At 30.2% G+C, this 23,126-nt stretch overlaps 1 protein-coding gene and 1 long non-coding RNA gene across 10 annotated transcripts in view; one reads left to right on the forward strand and one right to left on the reverse strand.

Moving 5' to 3' along the window:
* On the reverse strand, positions 1–22,044 carry LOC141451237 (uncharacterized). 6 transcript variants are annotated; one of them, XR_012456639.1, is made up of 5 exons: positions 20,695–21,009; positions 20,503–20,607; positions 10,691–10,783; positions 7,608–10,529; positions 1–1,512 (listed from the first exon to the last, which is right to left on the reverse strand). It is a non-coding gene; the product is annotated as an uncharacterized lncRNA (long non-coding RNA). The 6 variants fall into 6 exon arrangements; XR_012456642.1 differs by lacking the exon at positions 1–1,512 and having other exon boundaries at positions 3,570–7,894; positions 9,421–10,529; XR_012456641.1 differs by lacking the exon at positions 1–1,512 and having other exon boundaries at positions 3,570–7,894; positions 8,283–10,529.
* The window catches only part of Gdap2 (ganglioside induced differentiation associated protein 2), a 54,091-nt gene that overhangs the window by 10,996 nt on the left and 19,969 nt on the right, over positions 1–23,126 (forward strand). For 2 of the 4 annotated variants that reach the window (XM_074122460.1, XM_074122461.1), the window contains 6 exons: positions 2–144; positions 634–766; positions 2,011–2,120; positions 2,594–2,845; positions 9,931–10,093; positions 20,995–21,099. In XM_074122460.1, coding sequence (XP_073978561.1) covers positions 2–144; positions 634–766; positions 2,011–2,120; positions 2,594–2,845; positions 9,931–10,093; positions 20,995–21,099 — 906 coding nt within the window. The remainder of the gene's footprint in view (position 1; positions 145–633; positions 767–2,010; positions 2,121–2,593; positions 2,846–9,930; positions 10,094–20,994; positions 21,100–23,126) is intronic. The other 2 variants (XM_074122462.1, XM_074122463.1) reach the window with 1 other exon arrangement.

Raw genomic sequence — 23,126 nt, forward strand, 5'->3', positions numbered from 1 at the left:
GGGAAGGTGACATCACACAGTTGAAAGTTGACGCAATTGTACATTCAACTAATGAAACATTCACGGAACGTAATCTTATAAGTGATAAAATTTATGCTGGAGCCGGTCCGGAACTTACGAGAGAAATTCTTGAAGAAATTAGAGGTTACACATCTTACCTTTATTATAAACTGTTTATTTATTTTAAGTCATAAATTTCCAGTAACCAGTTTCAAAAATATAATATTTCAGCAGTATTTTATTACTATTAGATGGAACATTGAAAAGTAATTACAATTAAAAATTATTCTGTGGATTAAACCGTCGGAATATGTACCTTTTTATATTATACCACTTCACAATCATAATTGTTGTTTAAAATATTTAGTATTAATTGTTTATTACACTTTTGAGAACATTGAAACACTTACTGAGATTTTTTCATTCTCAAGTGCCCTCAAAACGATTAGATTGGTTAGATTATGTAAGATTTTATGAAGGGAAACGTTAAGATCACAAAAGGAAAAAGGCCTCTAACAGAAGAAAAATCTCTGATATTCCCCATACAACCTCAACCTTCTAGACCTTTATTTAACTTGAATATATATATGAAAATAGTTGGTTTATGTTTTTTTTTTCATTTCTGATTTGTAGAATGCAAAAGTGGAGAGGTAGTCGTAACGCAAGCTTACAAGCTCCCAGCAAAATTAATTATCCACACCGTTGGACCAAAATATAATTTGAAATTTCAAACTGCCGCAGAAAATGCTTTGCATATGTGTTATAGGTAAGTCTATTTCTGTAACGATAACAGTTAAAATTATTGTCAAGTTTAAAATAAAGTAATGTGTGACATAATATATTCAACCTTGGAATATACAAATGTCATAAGTAAATTGAAAACTTCTGCACTGATAAATTAATTCCTTGACGTCAAATGTGTATATTTTTATCTTTATGGTCAAGTTAATGAAATTATAATCTTAATTATTTTACAGAACAAATTAAAAAATCCATTGTACGAAAGGTAAACAAACATTTTCGTCAACAGTAAATTTAATCAAATGTTTAGAATAATTCTTCACAGTTTATCAAGGTACATCAGTACTTAGAGCTTTTTTAATACCCTTTAGAGGAAAAAAGCCTCTCCTTTTTAGGGTTTACAAATTCGAATCGTATATTTAAAATTACCATATTTACAAATAAGTATAGAAGCAAAGAAATCAATAAAATCAATATAATTTAAGTAATTAAACCAGAAGATCAAAAAACAGAAAACATAAAATGAGAATAAGAAAACTGGTAATAAATTAATCATTTATATACTAAAATATATACGAGATATATACTAAAATTGGTAAAATTGATCATTTATTAAAAATGGACCACGGTGTATGTAGATGGACAGCTTGGCTCCTTCTCTCATTTTCTTTAATGTGATAGAATTATTGGGCTCGCACTGGTGAAATCAGGCCATTGATTACTCACTAGATGGATTTTAGTTCCGTCTACTTCAACATGACTTACATCATCCTTAAAATGTAAAGTAAAATTGAGATAATAGAGTGCATTAAAAATCATTCTAATTGCCGAAAGAGCCACTGAATTCTAAGCAAATTTATCACTGTAATTTAAAACTTAGTGGATCCAAGAATCTGGCTACAAATTGGAAAAATGAAGTGAAACTGTCAGGCCCAGCAATCGTCCCGACCAGTTATTCAATAAGTCAATAATTTTATAATGAATTGTGGGGGAAAAAAAGAGAATTATAATAATATACTTCCCTCTACCGCGAAAAATCTCTTAAAAGCACGGTTTATGAATACATATATAATATATACATATTTCCCCCAAACAATTTATTATCATGAAAACTAGTTTGATGCAATTTTATCATTTAATGTTTGTAAGTTGGCCCAATTGCAGTGTTTGTACCACAAAGCGAATACTACAAATAAACTAAAATTTTTAATAATTTTGTTATTAAAGATTGTCCCTTATATGTAATCATATAAATGTATTATTTTTCAGGAATGCTTTACTGAAAGCTTACGAACTAAAGTTAAAATCGATCGCTCTTTGTGTTATTAATTCAGTAAAACGAAATTATCCTCCAGACGAAGGAGCACATGTGGCGCTAAGTATGATTTACAGTTTAATATTGCATAATTTTTATATCTTTTTTTAAATAAGCGTTTGAAAGTATTTTTATGTAGTTTTTGCACTTCTTATTATTTTATTTTATTTTGGGGGTTTTAAAAACAAATTTTCCCTAACTAGCATTGTGTAAATAAATAAACTAATTTCAGTTGTTGTAATTTTCTGGATGGCATAATCTACGTTTAAATTCCATGTACACTTTTATACATAAACGTGTAAATTATGCTATACATTTTCAATTTCAATTTTATAATTTTTGGGTTCTCCACCTGAAGTAGTTTATTGTAAATTAGTGATTTGATAATAGTAAATAGTATCGTATACATTAATCTATAATTATTAGAGCTATATTTGAGAAAATACGAAGGACAAAAAATATAATAAGTAATTTGTATTTTCATGAAAACAATATCTTACGTCACCCCAAAAATAATTTATTTCTTCTGTTGTAAAGGAACAATTAGAAGAATATTAGAACATCAAGAAAATAATGGAAATAGCACTCTTCAGACGGTTGTTCTCGTAGTTGAAAGCTGTGATGCTGGAATATACGAAGTTTTGCTACCACTTTATTTTCCTAGATCTGCCAAAGAAGAGGATGCAGCACTTTTACAACTGCCTTCTGGCAAAGATTACGGTCCTTACGGAGAGCCAGTTTTCCCAGATAGACAGATTAGAATAATTGACAATCCTCATCATATTAATGGTATTTATTTAATTATATATGTTTAATGTATGTAATATATATTTAATAAGCATAACATGATTATGATGGGCCCAAAGTTCAGAATCAAGAGAATTATTTTTATGGAAGATAAACTCAATTTCCTTTTTTTTTATTATATGATTAAAGAGAAAATCGGAAATATTCGTTGGATATAAAGAAATGCGACACAGTCTTCCAAAAAAATGTTGAACGTGAAGTTTTTGGATGTGTCAATCAAAGTAAACGTTTTTTTATCGTCTAGGAGAATGATCTCTATGTACATTTCTTTATTGACTAGAATTAGATTTGTGTTTAGTATTTGAGTGTTCATACTAGCGCCTCAATGTGGACAGCTCTAGTATTATGCCCTCTAAATTATTTTATTGGCGGTGAATACAATGAATTAACTCTGTATTTTTCCAGCTCCAGTTTCAATTATTTTATTTAGATGTTCACTGGCTGCTTTATATGTAACAACGATCAAAAGTATATTTTGTTTATGTGAAAAAAAAGTAATTCTAAGTTCATTTCAATATTATACTTTTGATTTATTAATACTCAATGTTGAAAAGAAACAAAACGTTGATAAGTAGTGATAGTTTAAAGTCTAAACCGTCATTAATACGTTCATGTTCAAAAAAGTTATGGCAAAGAAAAAGTGCTACTCGGGACTATGAGCGTTTTTATAATTCAACTTCAGGTGAGAGGAAATTAATTTGCGAGATCTTAAAAATAGTTTATTATTATATTGAAAATAAATAAAAGAATAGTACAAGAAAGAATGCTGTAAAATTCACACAACCTCAAGTATATAAGCTATTAAAATCAAAATCCTTTTAATTAGAAAATTAAGACAACAGTTAATAAATTTAGATTTATTAGTAGCTTCCATCAGTCATACTCCAAAAATATTTTTCTTGTTTGAAAAGTCCTTAAAACTAGACTTTTTGGTGACAATTAAACTTCAAAAATTAGCCTTGATTATAATGTGGATCCTTTACTCAAGTAAAACCGTATAAGATTAAAACATTTCGATTTTTTTTCTTCATCTTTTCTGCTGTACAAACACACAATGAAGATGGAAAATGCAATAATTATTTGGAAAAATCTCAAGTATAAAATTCCGTAGCTGAACGAAAAAATCTTCCAACGAAAGTTCTGCGTTAAATTCTCTCAAGTTTTAAAGGGCAGATATGGATAATGCTTTCAATTTCGAACAGGCTTTAGCGACCCTGGGGATGGATAATGGTCTAGTAAAAATGGAAACTTCGGCAGAGATTATTTCAAGATCTTTTTAGGCTTCGAAGAAGGTTAAGCTAGTTTAAGACAGCTAGAACATTCCGACTTTTCAGCACTTAGATTAGTGGTTTAGAACTTTTATTTTGCACAATTTTTTCGTTTAATTTGTTGGCCCATTGACTCATTAAGAAGACAAACTTAAAGAAGGCCTTTTGCCTTTTTTTTTTTAACGAATTCTTTTAAATGATAGGAGTGACGTCGTAATAAGAGAGGAAAAGAAGAGAACCTATGTTTAAGGAGTTTTTAGAAGTGTTAATAGGACAGATGTTAAACAGAAAAAAGATAATGTGCCAATTCATTACAACTTTTAAACCAGGAAGTGTTCAATCTAGGGACAGCAACCCTATTACCTCTTCAAAGAAGTTAAAGAGAGGAGAAATGAAACATCACCTCTGTAACATGCACAGGGCGAGTAATAACAAATAGAGGGCATTATTTCATTAGCGTTGGAATGGAAGATTCCTATGTAGATCCCAGGTTCGAATCCAGCTATAGGCTCCTTAGATTTTTTTCTTCCTAGGATTTCTAATGATCCATAGTCCGGTGATGGTCGTATCGCCAACTAACATTTAGTAAAATTTGGTACTTGAAAATAAAAATTATTTAAGAATTTCAAAAGAAAAATAATTTTTTTTTTCTTAAGAACATTTTGTACGATTTTTTATCTTCTACTCAAATCACTTAGAAAAGTGTCTTATTAAGTTGTATTTCTATAACATTTCATGAACAATCATTTGTATTAACAAAAATGCGTTAAAAAACAATGCCATTGAACAGCAATTTGTTTTGTCAGTAACTTCAGATTAACATCATGGTTCGCGCTCATTAAATTTTTTAAAAAGTTTTCCGGAGAATACAGTAAAGAATCTTAATTGTATTCAAAATGTAAAGTAATTAATAAGCTGATATCATTTCTCTTATTAGGTTTCACTGATTGCAGTTAATTGATTTTCCTCAGAAAATATTGCTAAATTACAATCCAGGTTGCAATCAATACTTGATGATTGAAAACTTCTTTTCAAAAATCAGGTATTAACTACTTACAGTTAGTAGTTGAATTGTTCTAAAAACGGATCTTTAGATGAACTGTTTAATAATAATAAAAACCCAAACTCTGTTCAGTATTTCCCTTTTTCCTAAGATTTGCGTGATTAATTTTTTTAGACCTTAGAATTGTTTTAAAGGAGCTCTCATACGGTTATCTGTTTTATCTGTAGATACATTTATTACTTCATACAATGACGCACATCATTTTTGCTAAATTGTTGCCAGTTCAATTTATCGTTATTATTTTAGTGTTTCTGTTTGTTTACTGCGTCTGTAAATATGTACGTACTGCGTATGTATATGTATTGATCTTTTATTTGCTTATTTCTTAGTAATCCCGGAGAGGTTCATACTTTCATCATTTTACTTTTTGGTATAATGGAATTTACAATTTTAGTTGAGGTAAACTTTAGCTGCAATCTTTTATTGTAAGGGGATATATTAATTTATTAATTAATTTAATTTATTTATTATCTCCACCAGATTTGAACCGATAATGTCTGACCAAATTCTTCTAAGAGAATTTTCTTTGCTGACTTTATCCCCATAGATTCAAAATTTTGATGGTCTCCTTTTATTTTATTTTATTTTTTTAATAAAAGTCAGTTTACTGAAATTGTGTATGCTACATTTAAGCGCCATTACCAAGGCTCTAATTTTAAATTTTAGCGTGATTTTAGTGATTTCTGAGATCTGTAGACTACTATTTCAGTCACTGTTTAGTTGTTTATTATTGGCTTGAGATTTGAGTAATGAGCTGTGCCAATCAGTGCAAATATTGGCCCAACCTTTGAGTTCTGTGAAACCAAAAAAGGATAATCATAATCAAGTTGACTAAAAATTTAAGAACAATTACTACTTTTATGCAATAAAGGTTTCTTAAAATGCTTAAATTAAATTGTAGCATTGAGGGTATTTATGTATGTAATTCAATGGCATGTATGATAAAAACTAAATGTGAATTGGAGAATTGTGTTTTTTAATTTTTTATACTAGGGACAAGAGGAAGGATTGCAATCATTTCCAATTTTTGATAAGGTTTTTGATTTGTTATCTCCCGAAATACACCTTTAGAGGTCCCTTAAGTCCTAAAAAGTGGTTTGTGTGTTAGTTTTCTTTATTGGCAAGAATCAACATAACGCCAAGTAACTACTTGGTAAATCATAATTTATATTACATGTATATCTAAGACTATTCCTTGTTATAAACTAATAACAACTCATTGTTGCAATACGATAGTAAGTAAAACCAATACTGTCGTAACACAAACGTATGTGACATGCCATAAAAATAATTAGACATTTGTTTTTTGTTGAAGTAGTTTACAGAGTAATTTATACCGTCCGTTTAGTTCTTGTCCCTTTGGTCTAGAGTCTGTGTTCCAGGTGAGTCGCTTACCTCGGTAAAGTCTAATTTCGAGTCTAAAGTCTAAAGTGAAACTTCGGCGTAGATAGGGAACATAGCCAAGTAGATAGAGCCCGAGTGAATTCAGACGGAGAGTTTGTTCAGGAAGGATTTGAGGATCTGGTAATAAATGGAGGGAAAGACTTCCTTATGCTTCCAACGCAAGCCAAGATGCCATACCCTATCAAACTCTTGGAAGAATAAAACCCTGAGAAATGTACTTTCTCTCGGGGATGCAATCTCTACAAATCTGGAACAAGGTGGCACGGAAACCGAACTGATGATTGGGTAAGAATTCTTCGAGATGACAAGATATATTCAAATATCCGTTCTACTATATATTCACACACTAGGAAGAAGAGTGACTAGGCGATATAATGAGGGGAGAGTGTTTTTTAGATTTGGCGGGAGAATGATGGTAGCAAATTGCGCTGGAGAGGGGAAAGTAGGAGGAATCCGAGCGCTTGGTATTGAAATTAATTATTAATACAAAAGAAACCTTTTAAAACGGGTTAGGCCTTGATAAATATCCGATTAATGAAGTCCGTTAAATACGACGTAAAAACAAAACAAAAAAATTCTTGTTAAATAAAAAAAAAAAGCTTGATATTTAGTAGAAAGTTTAAGACTTTATAATACGCATCATTTTAAATATTTTCGATAATTAGCTATGAATAGCATTTCACAAGGCATGTATTCAATAACAGGTTATTGCATAATAGGTTCTCTTTGTTCTTTTTTCCTTCTTCATATTTGCATCATTTGTGTTTACGACATGGTTCCATTTATATTTAGGACTTATATTTTGTAATAAATTTAAATAAATTCAAATTGAGAATTATTTGAATCTTTGTTGAACTGATAACGACTCATCAACTATGTAGATTGAATCGACATTGAACAACAAATTGATGTGATTGTATATACAGTAGTCTGTAATCGTACAGGTATTTCATACAGCCTTGACGCTTTTTAAACAAAATTTATTTTTAAATAATATTGTGCTACTCACTCTTTCATTAGTAAGAGAAATAAATTTATTAAATTATTCTAGAAGTTCCACTGTTTAGTAGGTAGCCTAAATCTAATTTTCATTAGATGACCTCTCGTTATGCTTTCATATCCATGGTAGATCTTCCTACAGGCCAAAGCCCTTCAAGTACTCTTTTATCCCATTCCTCTAGGTTCTGCAGGTTCTTCCTCCCTATTAGATTATCTTAGGAGCTTCTCATAGCTCACTACACGGTGCAATGCATTGAAAAAGGCTCCGTTTGCCAAAATCCACATTTCTTGAAGTGCCTTAAATTAAACAAAAAAAAAAAAAAAAATCAACAAAATTGAGCTGTGAAATAGTGTTTTGAGGTACAAAAATAAGAATATTGTATAGGAAATAAAAGAAAGCCTTGACGGTAAGATCACGGAAAACCATCTCGAACCACTAAAACAGTTATGAAAAGTAACGGTCTAGTTAAAAAAAAAAAAAAGAAAAAGTGACACTGTTTGCTTACATAGTCATGTAATATTAATTTGTCCACTTAAATCATGTAGATATTTTGGTTAATTATAAATTTTGTACAATCAAAATTAATAGAAAGTACTAATTGTTTTATAACAATAGCCACAACGTTTTTAAGTAATACATCCACATATTAACTACTTCCTATTCAATTTCAAGGCTGGCACTCACCTAACTCCTAAACACGACCTTAATGCAATCACAATATACTTGCTCCTTTATTTTATTTTTCATAGTGTCGCTGTTTGTCTACAGAATGCTGGGCATTTTAAATGCTTGGTTAATCTGTCTGTATAAGATAATTGCGTAATTAGTTAAAATTTGGCTTTCTGTTTCGATTATATTTGTTAAGTTAATTTTGTGGGTAATTTTTGTCCGGTAATGATATTTACACAAGAGAATTATAAAACTTTCTAAGTATTATTTATGTATGGTTTTTAATAAATAACAACACTCAAAATTAGTAACCAACGAGTGCCATAATTTTATGCGAAATATTACTTGTGTGTAATTTGTTTTCATTTTTATTGTTAATATTATTTCTAACAAAAAGCAACAACGAAAAAAATTACTTGAATTATCAATAAAGAAAACTTTTATATTGTATTGTGAGATTTATCGTTAAGGTGAAACCTTATATATGCTGTGTTGGTTATTTAATAATGTAAGTAAAAGGTAGTTATTTTTAGTTATTTCCTTTCAGGCTATCAGTATTTGTAAAATTATTGTTCAAGTGATATGTCCAGCATGTTAAACTAAGTTTCTTTCTTGTCGATTTCTTCAATAAATTAAATTCAAATTTTTAGTAATGCCAAAAATGGACTATTATAAATATGAACATTTATTAACTAATGGTAAATATGTCGTGAGTTTTCTTATGATTTTTTTTTTTAAATTTTTTGTAAGTAGTAATGATTGAATTTTGGGCTTAGACTAAATCATGAAATTAATTATTGTTATAAGTTATAAGCTTTCAACTATAAATGTGCTTGAGCGTTGATACAGATTAAATTTGAATAATAATATTTTATCTTATGATAGAACAAAATCAATAAAACTTCAATCTTTTGGTTACTTTTCATAGCTTTTCATTATAATTGGTAAAAAAAAAAAAAATCTATTTGGTTTATGATTGCTTGAATAGCTTGTATTGATCTTAAAATTAGATTAACCTGGCAATCACTCAGTTATTTAAAATTTATTGGATTAGAGTGTTACATAAGTAAATTTTGGATAAATATTCGTATGAAATAAAACTGGGACTAGTTTTAATGGAAGCTACAATGAAAAATTATTTTTTTAACTTTACCCATTTAATTTTCTTCTCTATCTGTAAGTGCTCCAAGTTTTCCTTAAAATGTAATTGATTTTTTTTTTTTAATATCTAAATAAAATGGTTGAAGTGATAATTATCTGATGATCTGATGATTTGCAGTTGTGACATTTAGAAAACTACAGTACTACTACTATAGAAAACGAATTCTGAGTTATTTATGTAATACTAGTTGAAGTATGCATTTATGTTTTTATTTTGACATTCTGAACATGAGAAAGAATTGTTTTTAGAAAGAATAGTTGTTTTTAGAGTCACAATTTCAATGTCATTGAAGATAGAATTATAATTTTATTTATTTTTTCTTTGTAAATCTTCTTTTAAAAATTTGCTGATTCTAGGAATTAATTTTCATTTTTATTTGGTGCCAAAGTAACTTTTTTTTTGTTTCTGCGTTCAATTTGTTCAGTTATAGAAGTAAAATATGTTATTTATTATTATTTTTTAATTAATACATTTTTTTTTTTTTTTTTTTTTTTTTTTCAGAAGACGACTGCTCTATTATTGATCTGACTAGTCATTTTGATGTAATGAGTGATCCTACATTTACGCAAATGCAAGGTGATTTGGACCAGCAAAGGCTTTTAGGAGAACGACATGTTCCCACAATAGATCCATTTATTGCTAAAGAAATTCATAACCAAGAGAGGTAAGTACTATTAAAAACTCTTACCAATAAATTATCGGTAAGAGTTACTTAAAATATATAATATATACACGTAAGTATAATGAAATTTAAATCCTTATCTTTTTTGCAACATTTCTGAAGTCTTGAAGAATAACTTTTGGTCATCTGTTAATCAAAATTCAATGTAGTGTGATTCACCTTGTTGAGATGGTCTGCTTTCGCCTGTCCTTAGAATCTCGTAAAAAAAATTCTGCGAGATCATCAGCCTAGTGCACTAGTGTTATAAACAGAAATTTCTTGACAAGTTGTCTAAGTTAAATATTAATGAAATGTCGTTTCTTGTAGAATAATTAAAATATAAATGCCTCGTGTTGTACATTGTTGGCATAGAGAGAAACTGTCCAAAGGCCTAAAGTGGACTGTAAAAGGCTTTGAGAAGTTGCAAAATCGAGACGACCTACAACAAAAATTTATTTTCATTTAAACATGGAATCTGCCAATTTTTTTCTGAGACTGTGCAATATATTTAAAAAGAGCTGTTCATCCAGAGAATTTACTTACTTAAATGTTTACAATTCATCATCTACTGTCTTTCTAGAGTTAAATTTTGCAACTAACCTGCGTCCAGCACTGCTGTGAGCCTTCACGGTAGCTTAATACTCTTCAATCCATTTTTCTTCTGTACAGGGTTTATAGTACATATCTAAAAACCTGCATCACAGACACCAGTTCATTGTGAATTAATTATTTTAATAAATTTAGATTAAATCTAAACATTGTATTGATGGTCACAGGCAAATTTGAATGCCAAGTATTGTAGCTAAGAAGAAGTAAACTCTAATGCTGTCCTCGACGTTCTTGTTATGTAGCCAAGTTCTTTCGACAGTCAGATGAACGATGATTGACGTGGTAAATCGAAACAAATCCCTGGAACGGGTTATTTTATCAAATTCTGAAAAACTATTCGTGGAAATTGTATACTTCCCATCAAGCTTCCATTAGGAAAAATTGTATGTGAATATTTTGTTTTTTAATTTTCCTAATACTTAAGGCGAGAGAAAAGAGACGGAGATTCTCTTAACTATAGTTTTTTAATTAACATTTCTTTTTCAGTGATACGAAGTATTGAACATGTGGTTAGGTCCTAGTGCTGCATAATACCTTTAATATCCCTATTAGCACTCTTGTGTTTTCTATTTCTGACTGGTTTTGGAATCTCATTATCATTAGAGTGATCACTTGTCTGTGTGATATACTATGTTACTGACTGATGCATGGTAAAAGAAATCAAGATTCTCTACCCACATTGATGAAATAATCTGATATGGATGTAAGTTGCAAAAAAGCAAAAAAAAACAAACATATTCAGAAGAAGAAAAAATATGCGTGCTAAGACAGATAACGCAAGATAGTTTACATTCGATTGCAGAAATGATTCCACTGCAAAGGGGTCGATCTTTAAATTTACTCATTTCTGAGCAGAATTTCCTTCTCACGATAAAATAATGGCTTTTGTGCAAAAATCGTTATGTTACCTATGGTAGAATACCGAATTAAGAAAAAACTAAAACTATTTTTTTGCCTTTTGGTAACCTGAACAAAAGCTCTATCGATGAGCTAAAAAGTAGTTGTGAAAAAATTAATAAAAGCAACGTTTTCTATTTTCAAAAAATATTTTGGATACGCCCAGCTTTAGAAACTAGTAGAAAACTTAAAAAATTTTCTTATATTAATTAAAATATTTCGAATTCACTTTTAATTATTATCGAAGAGATACTTATTTTTTACATGTAAAGTAAAGCGCTTCAATCAAGATAAGTGTTAATTAATTGTCAAACTACTTTTATATTTTGCTTTAATTCTTAGTATGTATTTTTTATAACTGAAATTCATCATTTAAAATCAAATAGAACAAAAGAATCGATTATTTTTGTTTAATAAATCTATACATCTAAAGCACTTTACTTTAAAAGTGAGCTTCAAATCAGTTTGGGGAATCTTGCAACTGATGTTCCTAGCAGTTTAAATATTGAACTACAACCAACAAATATAGAATTGAAGCAGAACAAGGCATTGCTATTCATATTAAAAAATACGATCAAAAAATAAAAAATTACAGTTACTCTTGAACATTTGAGAATATATTCAGTTCAAACGGGATAAGGGTAACTAGTTCATACTTAAAGTTAAAACTAACACAATTAGTTAAATTGCGGTTTATCCATAATTATTTAAGATAATAATCCTGTTAAATCCATTAAATCAAATAATGCACTTCGTCAATAGGCCAGCAGTCTGGAAAGTTAATATGTCTAGGTTTGATTCCCTAGGTCTAGGTCTTGGATTTTATTTAATGGTTAATATGAGAAATTTATAGTAAAGTATATTTGTGTGAAGCGAATGTATTTGTAGGTAAGAACGGAGAGTAAGTGATATTCTAGTGATAAGCACCTAGACGATGCTGGCTGTATGGCGGAAGCCAATGCCAAAAAAAGAAAACAAAAAAAAAAAAAAAAAAAAATATTTGCTATTCCACCTGCAGTTGGATGAAAAGCCCTTCAAAAAAATAGGCATTACTTAACTTATTTTACTTTTTACATGATTCTTTACTCAGCCCATCAATGAAAAATTCAATTTGATGATTATTTATTTATTGTGCTTGTGATGAAACTGGGTTAAGTAAAAGTGTATTATTTTATAATAACCGTAAGAAATAATTAAAATTTTATATTTTGGAGAATAATCTGAATTCATAACTAAAATGTTTTTATCTATACAAAGTAAAACCAGAAATGAAAAATAAGCAAGTGAACATAGAATTATATTCTTGGTCTGTAAACATATAAGTCAAATCCTTTAAAGTCAATTAAAGCTTTTGCTTAAAATTTAAATAAACTTATGTTTACGTGCTAAAATTCAGTTCTTCAATCTCAGTACAAAAAGGTCTTCAATTGTTAGGTATTTAGTCTGAGACTAAGACTTAGAATGGGCTGATTTGGGGATTAGGCTGATCGCCTCAAAGGCGATCGTTGTTTCCATCTAGCACGGGGCATTCCCATGGTTCTGAGCTTGTGTAGCGTTCTTTTAACTTTTGCAATCAAGACAAATAATAGTATCTTCTCGATGTCCTGATTAAATCCCGTACCGGATGGATGCCAATGCAATTCCAACCAGCTTATTCATTTTTTTTTTTTTGCAAAGTTGTTTTTTTCTTTTTTGTTCTAGCTTTGTTCAAACAGTTACTAGAGAATAGCAAATAACCTCATATTTTCTGTCTGATTTGCAATTGCTAATTTGTGATATGAAATCTCTGGCACTTATTGACCAGAAGATATGTAACTTAAAAACGACTAGTGGAAAACGACTAGACGCTAATAGTCTGATCAATAAGCCAATTTTGTCTGCATTACCCTTGGGAAACGGGTTCCTTCTATATTCTAATCTAATCTTGATCCATCCATTTAACTTTTGCTCGCCTTTGCCACACTTTCTGTGAAGGAGAAATTTTAAGAAATTTACTTAAATTGAAATCCGATGGAAGGAATTTTTTTTTTAAATTTCAAACTTTAGAGTGGATCAACGTGGGATCCAACCATGTATTTGGGTATTATTTTTCTTTTAAAAATTAAACAGAAAATATTTTGGATACTATTTAAAATAAAATTGTGACATCCTTTTTACACCTTTTTTTAATGTACGTTTGGAGGTCATTCCGTGATTTTGAATTGAGTAGAATTTCTTATATAACTGTAGCAACATTTAGTGCAACAACTTTTATTGTTGGAAAATGCTTTAAAAACAAATTGTATAATTTTGTAGTCTGCTTAGATTTTATGGTAGAAATATCTAGAGAGTTTAATTATGTGTAAACTACAGAAAGAGAAAATCACGTGAGTCGTGCCAGATTTTTGTAAGTTGTGAAGAAGTTGAATTCTTGCTAGGTGTTAACAGAGCAGTAAAAAAGAGTGATACATTTTTTTTTCATTTTTTGGGGCAAAATCTCAATTAAAAAAAGAAAGAAAAGAATTGTAGTACAAATGGAATAAACAAATAAATTGTTAGATCAGTTGGTATAGCACACAAAATGAAATCGGAAACAAATATAAAATGATATAAAGCTGCATAGCCAACTGATACTGATGAATGCACACATTCTTCTGGAATTATTAAAAATAAGGGTCGCAATTCCATTATATCCAAGAATAGTCAAGAATAAAGTAATCGCCTCTTTTTTCAGGCTGGGCTTAAATTAAATTGTAGCAGTTACAGGGTCATGGACGTGCAATATTAGTGTTTCAATTTTTATGATTATATGCCACTATTATAAGAATGATTATTGTATATTAATTATGAGATTTAAGTTTAAGTGAAGTAGGAATTTGTAAAACAACTTTCTCTATTATCTTTCTAAAATTTTAAATTTAAATAGAATAATGTTTTCATGTGATTTCATTCTAATTAGTGATAATTCATCATTCATTGTTGATGTCATAAAATGTAGCTCGTTTGTCAATCTTGAAAGCATCGTACTGGAATGTGTGTTAGTAATTTGTTACTACCGCTTTAGCAGTTTTTTTAAATTCCTAAGGCAATCTGGAATGCCTCTTCAGCATTCAAGGTAGCAGTTTCTTGCAATTAGCATTTCTATGCACCTTAAGTTATTAATGAACTGTGATCAAGAGTTCTTCTTGTGACATGCGTTGAATTTTAAATTTTAATTTGTTGCAAGGTGTTTTAACCCTCTAGTAAAATCAGAAATATTTCAGTGGCCTACGTTTTAATAATAAAATAATCAATAGGATTTACTTTATCAAATTGAGAATTCCTTTTGATGATTCCGCATTTGCTTGTCTAGAATGTTGTATTGAATTGTGTGGTTTGTGTTCAGTTCTTTTTTACCAACAAATTTTTATATATTAATTTTTATGTGCTCCTGTTATTATTTTTATATCTAGTATTCCTAAAAAAAAGCTATTTGTTTACGAATTCATAAAGTATAGTATATTCATAAAGTTTAAGAATTGTTAAAGCTGTGTAGGTTATAATATTTAAAGCTATAAACTTTGAACTTTGATTGGTTAGACTTAAAAGCTACTAAGGGGTATTTATTTAACATTCCTACAAAACGTAAGACTTCTCATTTATTACTGGGCTGCAACTGCCATATCCTTTTTTTATTAATAACCCTAATGATAACTTTAGAAAAATGCTACTTCCAAAAATTACCTAACTTGAAGATTAAACCTGATTCTGTATTTATTATTCAGTTGGAAGTATTCCTCTGAAGATCAGCAGCTGGTTCTAAAATTTGCCTATAGTAAAAATAAGACAAAGTGACATTGTATAATCGAGATCCTGAATTTGTCAAATTCTGGAAATAAGTACTTTAAGACTAATGTAAAATGTTGCATACTTGATAATAATATTTTTCTAAAATTTCCATTACAAAAAATATTAAATTAACCTACATAATAAATTCTATTAAATAAATATTTCCTTAAAATAAAATAATTTGAAATTTACGCGTTATAAGGAACTTACTCCTTTTAAATACTTGTATTAAAATAACTTCAGTAAAAATAAATAAATAATTTAGTTTTAATTACTTATTCTACAGCTGTATAACTTTAATAATACTATCTCCTTAACAAAAACTTACAGTTTAAAATGTTAAGTATTAGGGTTGATTAAACGCCAAAAGGTACACAAATCAGAAGTACCCAACATTTCATTAGTACTTCATTGATATTATTTAAGTAATTTTACTGCATTAATTTTCATTAACATTTTTTAGAATTATTAGATGTCACAGACCCTTATGCTGGCCACTTCATTTATAATATTTTTTTGTTATAATTGTTATAAAATGTATATTATATCTTCGTTATTAAATAGGTACTTTATTTTAACTCTATTCCAAATTATTCTTATGATTTCTCTTTAATGTGCCCTTTATTCTGACACATATTCATGCTTGTTAAAGTAGAAAAAGACAAAGTTAGAGTCGGCTACTGTTTAAAAAATTTGAATCACGGAGGATCTAAAACAATATTTCAGTCTTGAATTCGTCTCACCGAAATATTCGTGAGCACAGATAACACACAGTTACTAACAAGTAGATTATTCAACAATAATTATTCATTTCTCAATTTTAATTTAATTTAGTCCCCTTAATTTTACTTATAGTAAAATGCTGGAATAATTAGCTGTCCTAAAAAGTATGCAAATTTTATTAAAATGCATATATATAGATAAAAAGATATTACAGTCAATCAATTTAAGTTAAATGGTGTGCTACTTGAACAAATATATTGTAGATGAAAATGGCCAGCATAAGGGTCTGTGACATCTAATAATTCTAAAAAATGTTAATGAAAATTAATGCAGTAAAATTACTTAAATAATATCAATGAAGTACTAATGAAATGTTGGGTACTTCTGATTTGTGTACCTTTTGGCGTTTAATCAACCCTTATACTTAACATTTTAAACTGTAAGTTTTTGTTAAGGAGATTTTTGTACTTTTTGGATAGATTTTCCTTTTTGTCTATTTTGTATAGTTACATATCTGCTTTACAGATTTTTTTAAAATTTGGAATAAGCAATACTATCATTATAACCTGATAAGGTGTTAAGTCGGAACCGTAACTACCACTGAAGAGATCTTTTTAAAGAATGATTATAGTTGCGGTCCACAAACCATCCTCAATAACAATTTTTTTGAAAAAGCGTTTTGAATAAAATAGGAAGGTATTTGTACGTAAATAGAAAAATTAAACTGCGATTTCAGTACTTCCTTTTAAGAGGAGTAAGAAAAATAAACTGCGAATACAGACAAAGATTTTGAATCGAACGGCAATTCATTGATGTAAATCGGTTCACTCATTGATTATTTTAACGATTGCAGTACTTCCTCTTGGTAGGAGTAAGAGCATGATGGCACTTCACAGCCACGTAGAGGAGCTTTAACCGCTTCTTCGTGCTAAATTTTATCAAAATCGGACTAAGGGTTATAGAAATATTGGTAATAGTTTTAGAAAGGGCCTTATTTGGGTGAGGCAAACTCCTCTCCTTATAAGGCACAGCATCGAGACTTTCAAAGTGCAAATCTGTACAAAATTTCGATTCGAATGACACTTCATTCATGAAAATCGGTTCACGTGTCGATAATTTGAAATGATTGCTATACTTCCCCTTAATAAGTGTAAGAGCAGATCGCCGCTTTAATATTACGTAGGGGAGCCCTAACCCTATCATCCTACCAAATTTTATCAAAATCGGGCCGAGATTTACAGAGTAATTAGTAATAATAATTTTGGAGGGGGCCTTACATAAAGGGGGCTAACTCCGCGCCCATTCGATGTACAGCGTCGAGACCCCCAAAAGGCACATCTACATAAAATTCCGAATCGAATGACACCTCATTCATGAAAATTGGTTCACGCGTTTAGGCGCTACGTTGTTTACAAAAAAGGTAACAAGAACAAGAAGAACAAGAACAAGAACATTTTCTGAAAATGCCGTTTTTGCTCATTTTTGGCAACTTTTTTCTCGATACCTATTAGATGTGGGTTGTTGCAAAAAAATTACAGCTATAAAGGAGGGTTTGCCCCATATTTTAAAGAAAATTTGGGAATTTTATCTTTTGTAGAAAAAGAGAAAAAAATTGTCAAAGTTGGGTGTTTTTCAACGTTACGCTTTTTCGTGCAGTTTTTTGATGGTCAACCCTTATACAACTGTCCTACCGGACAGTTTTAATTTAAACAAAAATAATCTTTGTTCACTTAACAGCAAGATGTTTGGTTTACTATATAATTGTTTCAAGTTATCTGTATTGTATTTTAATTGAAGATACAACCTTGGATATGTACTGACTTAAGTAATGATCTATTTAATATTCTCATTTCATTCACATTTTTGTTACCTTTTTTTTTTCTACTAAGAAAAATAGTTCTTGTCAAGTTTATGTAATTAGTTTTGACGGTCACTAACTCAAAAAGAAAACAAGTAGATGGCTCACAATTCAACATGAATTACTATTTTATTAGTTTTTTTTTTTTTTTCACTTTATTGTGCTTACCTCAAAAACGTTTTAAATAATTTTCATCATGGCGGTACTTTTATTGCACTCATCTAAATCTACAGTCTTTATTTGGACCTAGTACGAGTTAGCGTCCTGATGTAATGCGGTTTGCGGTCATAAAGTTTCTTGCCTGTAGTGGAGGAGGTTTTTTTATGGTTGAGCGTACCATATTTGGGGGGACCAACAGAAAGAGCATAAAGCTTTCCCTCCTTTGTTAAAAATAATTGTATCAATTCCCTCTCGCATTTCAAGTTGCGGAACGTTAGCCACCACTGTCCAGCATTCTGCATAGAAGTGCCTTCATTCGAGGGCAATAACCAGCTTAGTTTGGACTAGGCCAGCCACCGAAATGATCACAAGCTCACCTCGACTTTCATCTTCTAGGACATATCAAGCAACTCCACTGCCAGATCCTCTCCTGGTGCTTGCGTAATACGGATCAACTACACAACCAGAAAACTAACCCTTAGTTACACCAAACGTTCACGAAAATGAAGGGAGAAATTTAGGCAATTTGAAGAGTTGCTATTTTCCCATCCAAAAGTTGTCTTTACTGTTCTATGGCGCATCCAGAATGCGGAGGATTTTGGGAAAGTAAATTCATTTATTTGTATTTTGAAACTATTCTTTGACTCTTTATGGTTCTTAGAAGTCTTGAGGGCACGAGAAGTGGAAGCCAGACTATGTGCGGCGCTAGTCTGAGGTGTAGATCTCGGAAAGCATGGGGAAAACTGGCCTTTCAGTCGGAGTTGTAATTCATTTATGGGAGGGATTATAAGGGAAGAATAGTCAGTTTCAAGGGTCTTTATTTTCTCAGATATTCTTAACTAATGGTTAAGTATTACGAAAGAATTCCAAGTGGTGTGAGACTGCCTGGATAAACAGTCTAATGAGTTATTGATGCACATCGTCAAGAAGTCTTGGTATTTACTTGTACCAAAGCGTAATGAGACGATAGTTTGTCAGTCTCGAGCACCCTTCTCAAGGTACCTTCAAACAACCTGAGACATTTTAGTGGTTTCCTATGGTATTGAAAGCCAATAAGATAGATGACCTTAGACTTCTTGAGGGGCCACGGCAGACTGAGCGTCACATGAGCCTGTCGACGGAGACAGACTTTTGCAAGAAGAAGAAGCGACTCTACACGTATTATGTATTTCCTTGTCAGCCTTCAATATTTTACTCAGGGAGTTACTCTACAGTACCTTGCGTCTAATCAGGCAGGCACGACCTGTTAGAAGCTCTACCTAGAAGTTGCCTCAACAAATCTTTTGGTCGCGGTGGAATAGACGGAAGAGTCAACCCTGTCAGAATCTAAACTAGTCGTAACTTTTATATTAGAGAATTATTTTTGGATAGCAGGTGGATTCATGTTACAGTACAGATGTAGAAGAACTAAGGTTATTTAACCTTCTCCTACAGCTGTAAATTCGTAAATAATTTTTACAGTTTACGTTACATTTACTTTTTTTAAAAAGTATATCAAATTTATTTGGTACTTTTCCGTTAGCCGGGCGCAAGCGAAAAACAGTATTGGGTAAAACTGTTTTCTTGACAATTCATTAATATTTGTTTATAGTTGAACTTGTTTTGCTTACTATTAATTAATATTTGTTTATAGTTGAACGTTTTCGACTTTTTTCTGTTGACTAGGCTCGCGTTTGGTTCACAATTGGCGACATTTGCGCCCGGCTAACGGAAAAGTACCATTTATTTTTATTTTTTCACATAATTTTCGGAGGAGGATCCTTTTAAACCTATATCTATGTACATAGCTTTTATGTAAACCATTGTGTGAGTGACGTATTTATTTTTAAAAAAAAACTACTGGTCTTATTAGCGAGAAAATTATGGGAAACTAGAAAATCGATTTGAAAATTTTCATTCTTTTAGGCGGAAACATTTTTCTTCACTCTTGTTAAGTAGACTAGCAAGTGTTTAATAGGCTTTATACCTAGTTTAAAGATAATCATTTGATCGTTTTTCAAGAAGTTCACAAGAAAATTTCGTGTAATCAACCATTATAGAGTTGGTAGTTCTGCTTGAACGATTTTATTTCTTTTAGATATTTTTATTAAAGAATAATATTTCTATTATGTATACATAAATAGTTGCAACAGATTCAGTGAAGTATTAACTTCGAGTTAATCTTATTTCGCGTTAAACTTGGAAATACAGAAACTATTTCACTGTTATAAATAGTTGAATTGTACTTTTAGGATACTACAATAGCATTTTAAATAAAAGCTGGAAGTTTCTTAGAGCTTTGCTTTAAAATTAAAAATTTCGCATTATGTTTGTTGTAGAAATTCAAGTTTAATTTAAGTATGTTTTAACTAAGCTTTACCTATTGTGTCCAAAATCTCCCAAAGATCGGGATCTTTGATGGTTTCGATTAAATAAGTTCTAGGGATAGTTTCCTGAATTCCGGTCATCTCTTAGCATGTAATTTCTGTGAAATTAATAAATAAACATTTTTTTTGAAATCTCAGAATCTTACATCATTAATAGAGTAGTAATAAAATAATAATTAAATTACCTTCATTCATAAAATAAAAATTACATAAGGAGAAATCCTTATTACGAGTAATGTTGACAGTGTAAATACTTGTAAAGTACTAGTAAATGTTTGTTAATCCGAATCCCCTCTCTGCTAAAATACTACCTACACTCTCCTTTATTGCTACCAGTTGATCTTGCCCCAGTAAGCGCTATACTCGCCTAGATATTTCAGTGTCTTAACTAGACTAATTGTGAGCACGTAACCGAACTATCTCTCAATGACACGTACATTATGTAATTGTCCGTCTGTTTGATTTGCTACTTTTATTTTTTTTAGATCTTCTATCTTGTGCAATATCTCTTATTTAGTGAATATGGAAATTCTTAGTCCTCAGACAATTGTTTTAGATGGTATTACTGAAGAACCACCAATTGAAACAAAGTAAGCTTTTGCTATCATTATTTATTAGACCGAAAATACATTTTTATTTATTTATTAAATTAATGATTAAAAAAAACAAATCTTTTTTTTACTACTTGAAATAACTTCGATCTTAGTTAAAGTTTAATAATGAAGCAATTTTATTGGAAAATCTATACGTCAATAATTAACTACTGTTCCAAGTTATGTTTATTTTTGAAATTTACGTTTTTAATAACACTCTAAATATACTCATTTTACCTCTCACTTTGCAAACATATATTTTTTATATTTTTATTTAATTTTTCTTTACACTTTTTTGAAAATTTACTTTAGGAAATGTTGTAGGTGTTTTAAAAGTAATTTTAAATATTATATTGCCTCGTTGGGCAATTAATCCGAAAAATAAACCTACAAAATTAAAACCAATCAAAATTGGTGCAAGTAAACAAGAGATTTTCTTTAAAAGTATTCTTAGCAAATTATTTTATAATTTCTCTCATCCAGCACAGAACGAAGTTTTTGATTGTGTTAAATTGTTTTCAAGTTTTCTCGGATAGAATCAGATTTGAGGTCTCCCCAGGAGTTAAACAAAATTACTTTAACAAAATATATTTATATTTTAAAGCGAAATTTTAAATCTTTTTGAGCTGGAACTCATATTTTGTAGGTATATCTTACTTACTTATAGAATACTACATACCTTAATCTGGAAGTACGTAGTGCTTGCACGAAAGTTGTATTTGTTTGCGATTTCGGTGGAAATTCATTTCAAAATCGCTTCTTCGAATTTTTCGTTGAACTTTCGCCATTCATTGCGCACATATTGTTTGGCAACTTTTATTTGTAACCTTACACTAAGTAAAGTCCCCATTTAAGGGCACTTTTGAGAGAAGTTTGGGTAAGTTTCCCATAAATATTGTACCAATTCAGGGTTTTAAACAGATTCGTCATTTATAACGGAGAATTGGTGCAGACAGAGCTTTCATTCAAAAACGTTTTAAATCTTGTTAATAAGTTATGTATCTCTAAGTGTGTTTAATACCATTGGAATATACCATTGCATAATATCTGTTTACAAACTATCAAAGAAATATATGTACATTAAAGTAGTAATAATTGCGTGGAAAAATAGATAACTACCTTTCAACTTTATTTTATTTTTTAAAAAACTTTATCACATTTTGAGGGTTTTCATTTTTCCTGTTATTATATAAGAGGAAAAGTCGCACATTTTCAAAGTGAAAAATTCCTTCAAATTGCGCATTTTAAATATCCAAAATATGTTTTAAAAAAATAAAATAAAAAATGAATTGTTGACTATGAATTTGATTGTCTAACAGAAAGAACTAAATCCTTTCCAGAAAAAAATTGCCCTAAAGTTGATATTATTTTTGGTGACCATCACTAGGTATAAAAAAAGGTCCAGCTTACTTGCTAGTGCGGGTTGGTAAATTCCATCCAACCCCTCAATGTTTTTATACTATGAAAAATGGTGATGCAAGTTTATTGGATTTTATTTATTTTAATTGTAGCTAATCGAGACTTTTAAGCCTTGAATTCAACTACAGCAAATCGGCAAATCGTGTACCCATAGCGAATCAATCACCGTTGCAAATACCGTTACGTTGCAACAACACCTTCTCTTGATAACTTGACTCGGTATCATCATTGGGCTGATTGAGAAACTATACCGTACGATCTGCGGTACAGGTTCAGTGTCTTGTCATATTATTAAAACTTGTGAAGTTAGCTGTAGGTGAGGCTGATGTTGATAAGAATAGCCACGAAAAGGAGTTTTAAGTAGGTATTAATTTATAGGCACGAGCGGAGAATTGGATTTGATTAGGAAGGCTGAAGGGCTGAATAGAATAGAAGGTAGTAGTTCTAAGAGATAAATGGCTAGCTTTAACACTATCTTAGGAACGAGCGCAAATTACAATAACTACTGGGTTAAACTAAGTATAAACAATTTCTAAAAACAAATGTCTAAAATGAGTAACGAGTAGAGATCATGAAGAGTGTGCAAGAATGAATATTCTGAATTA

This window comes from Rhodnius prolixus, unplaced genomic scaffold, assembly GCF_049639745.1.
Source record: "Rhodnius prolixus isolate KJV_2025 unplaced genomic scaffold, Rpr scaffold_8, whole genome shotgun sequence".
In the NCBI taxonomy this organism is placed as follows: Eukaryota; Metazoa; Arthropoda; class Insecta; order Hemiptera; family Reduviidae; genus Rhodnius; species Rhodnius prolixus.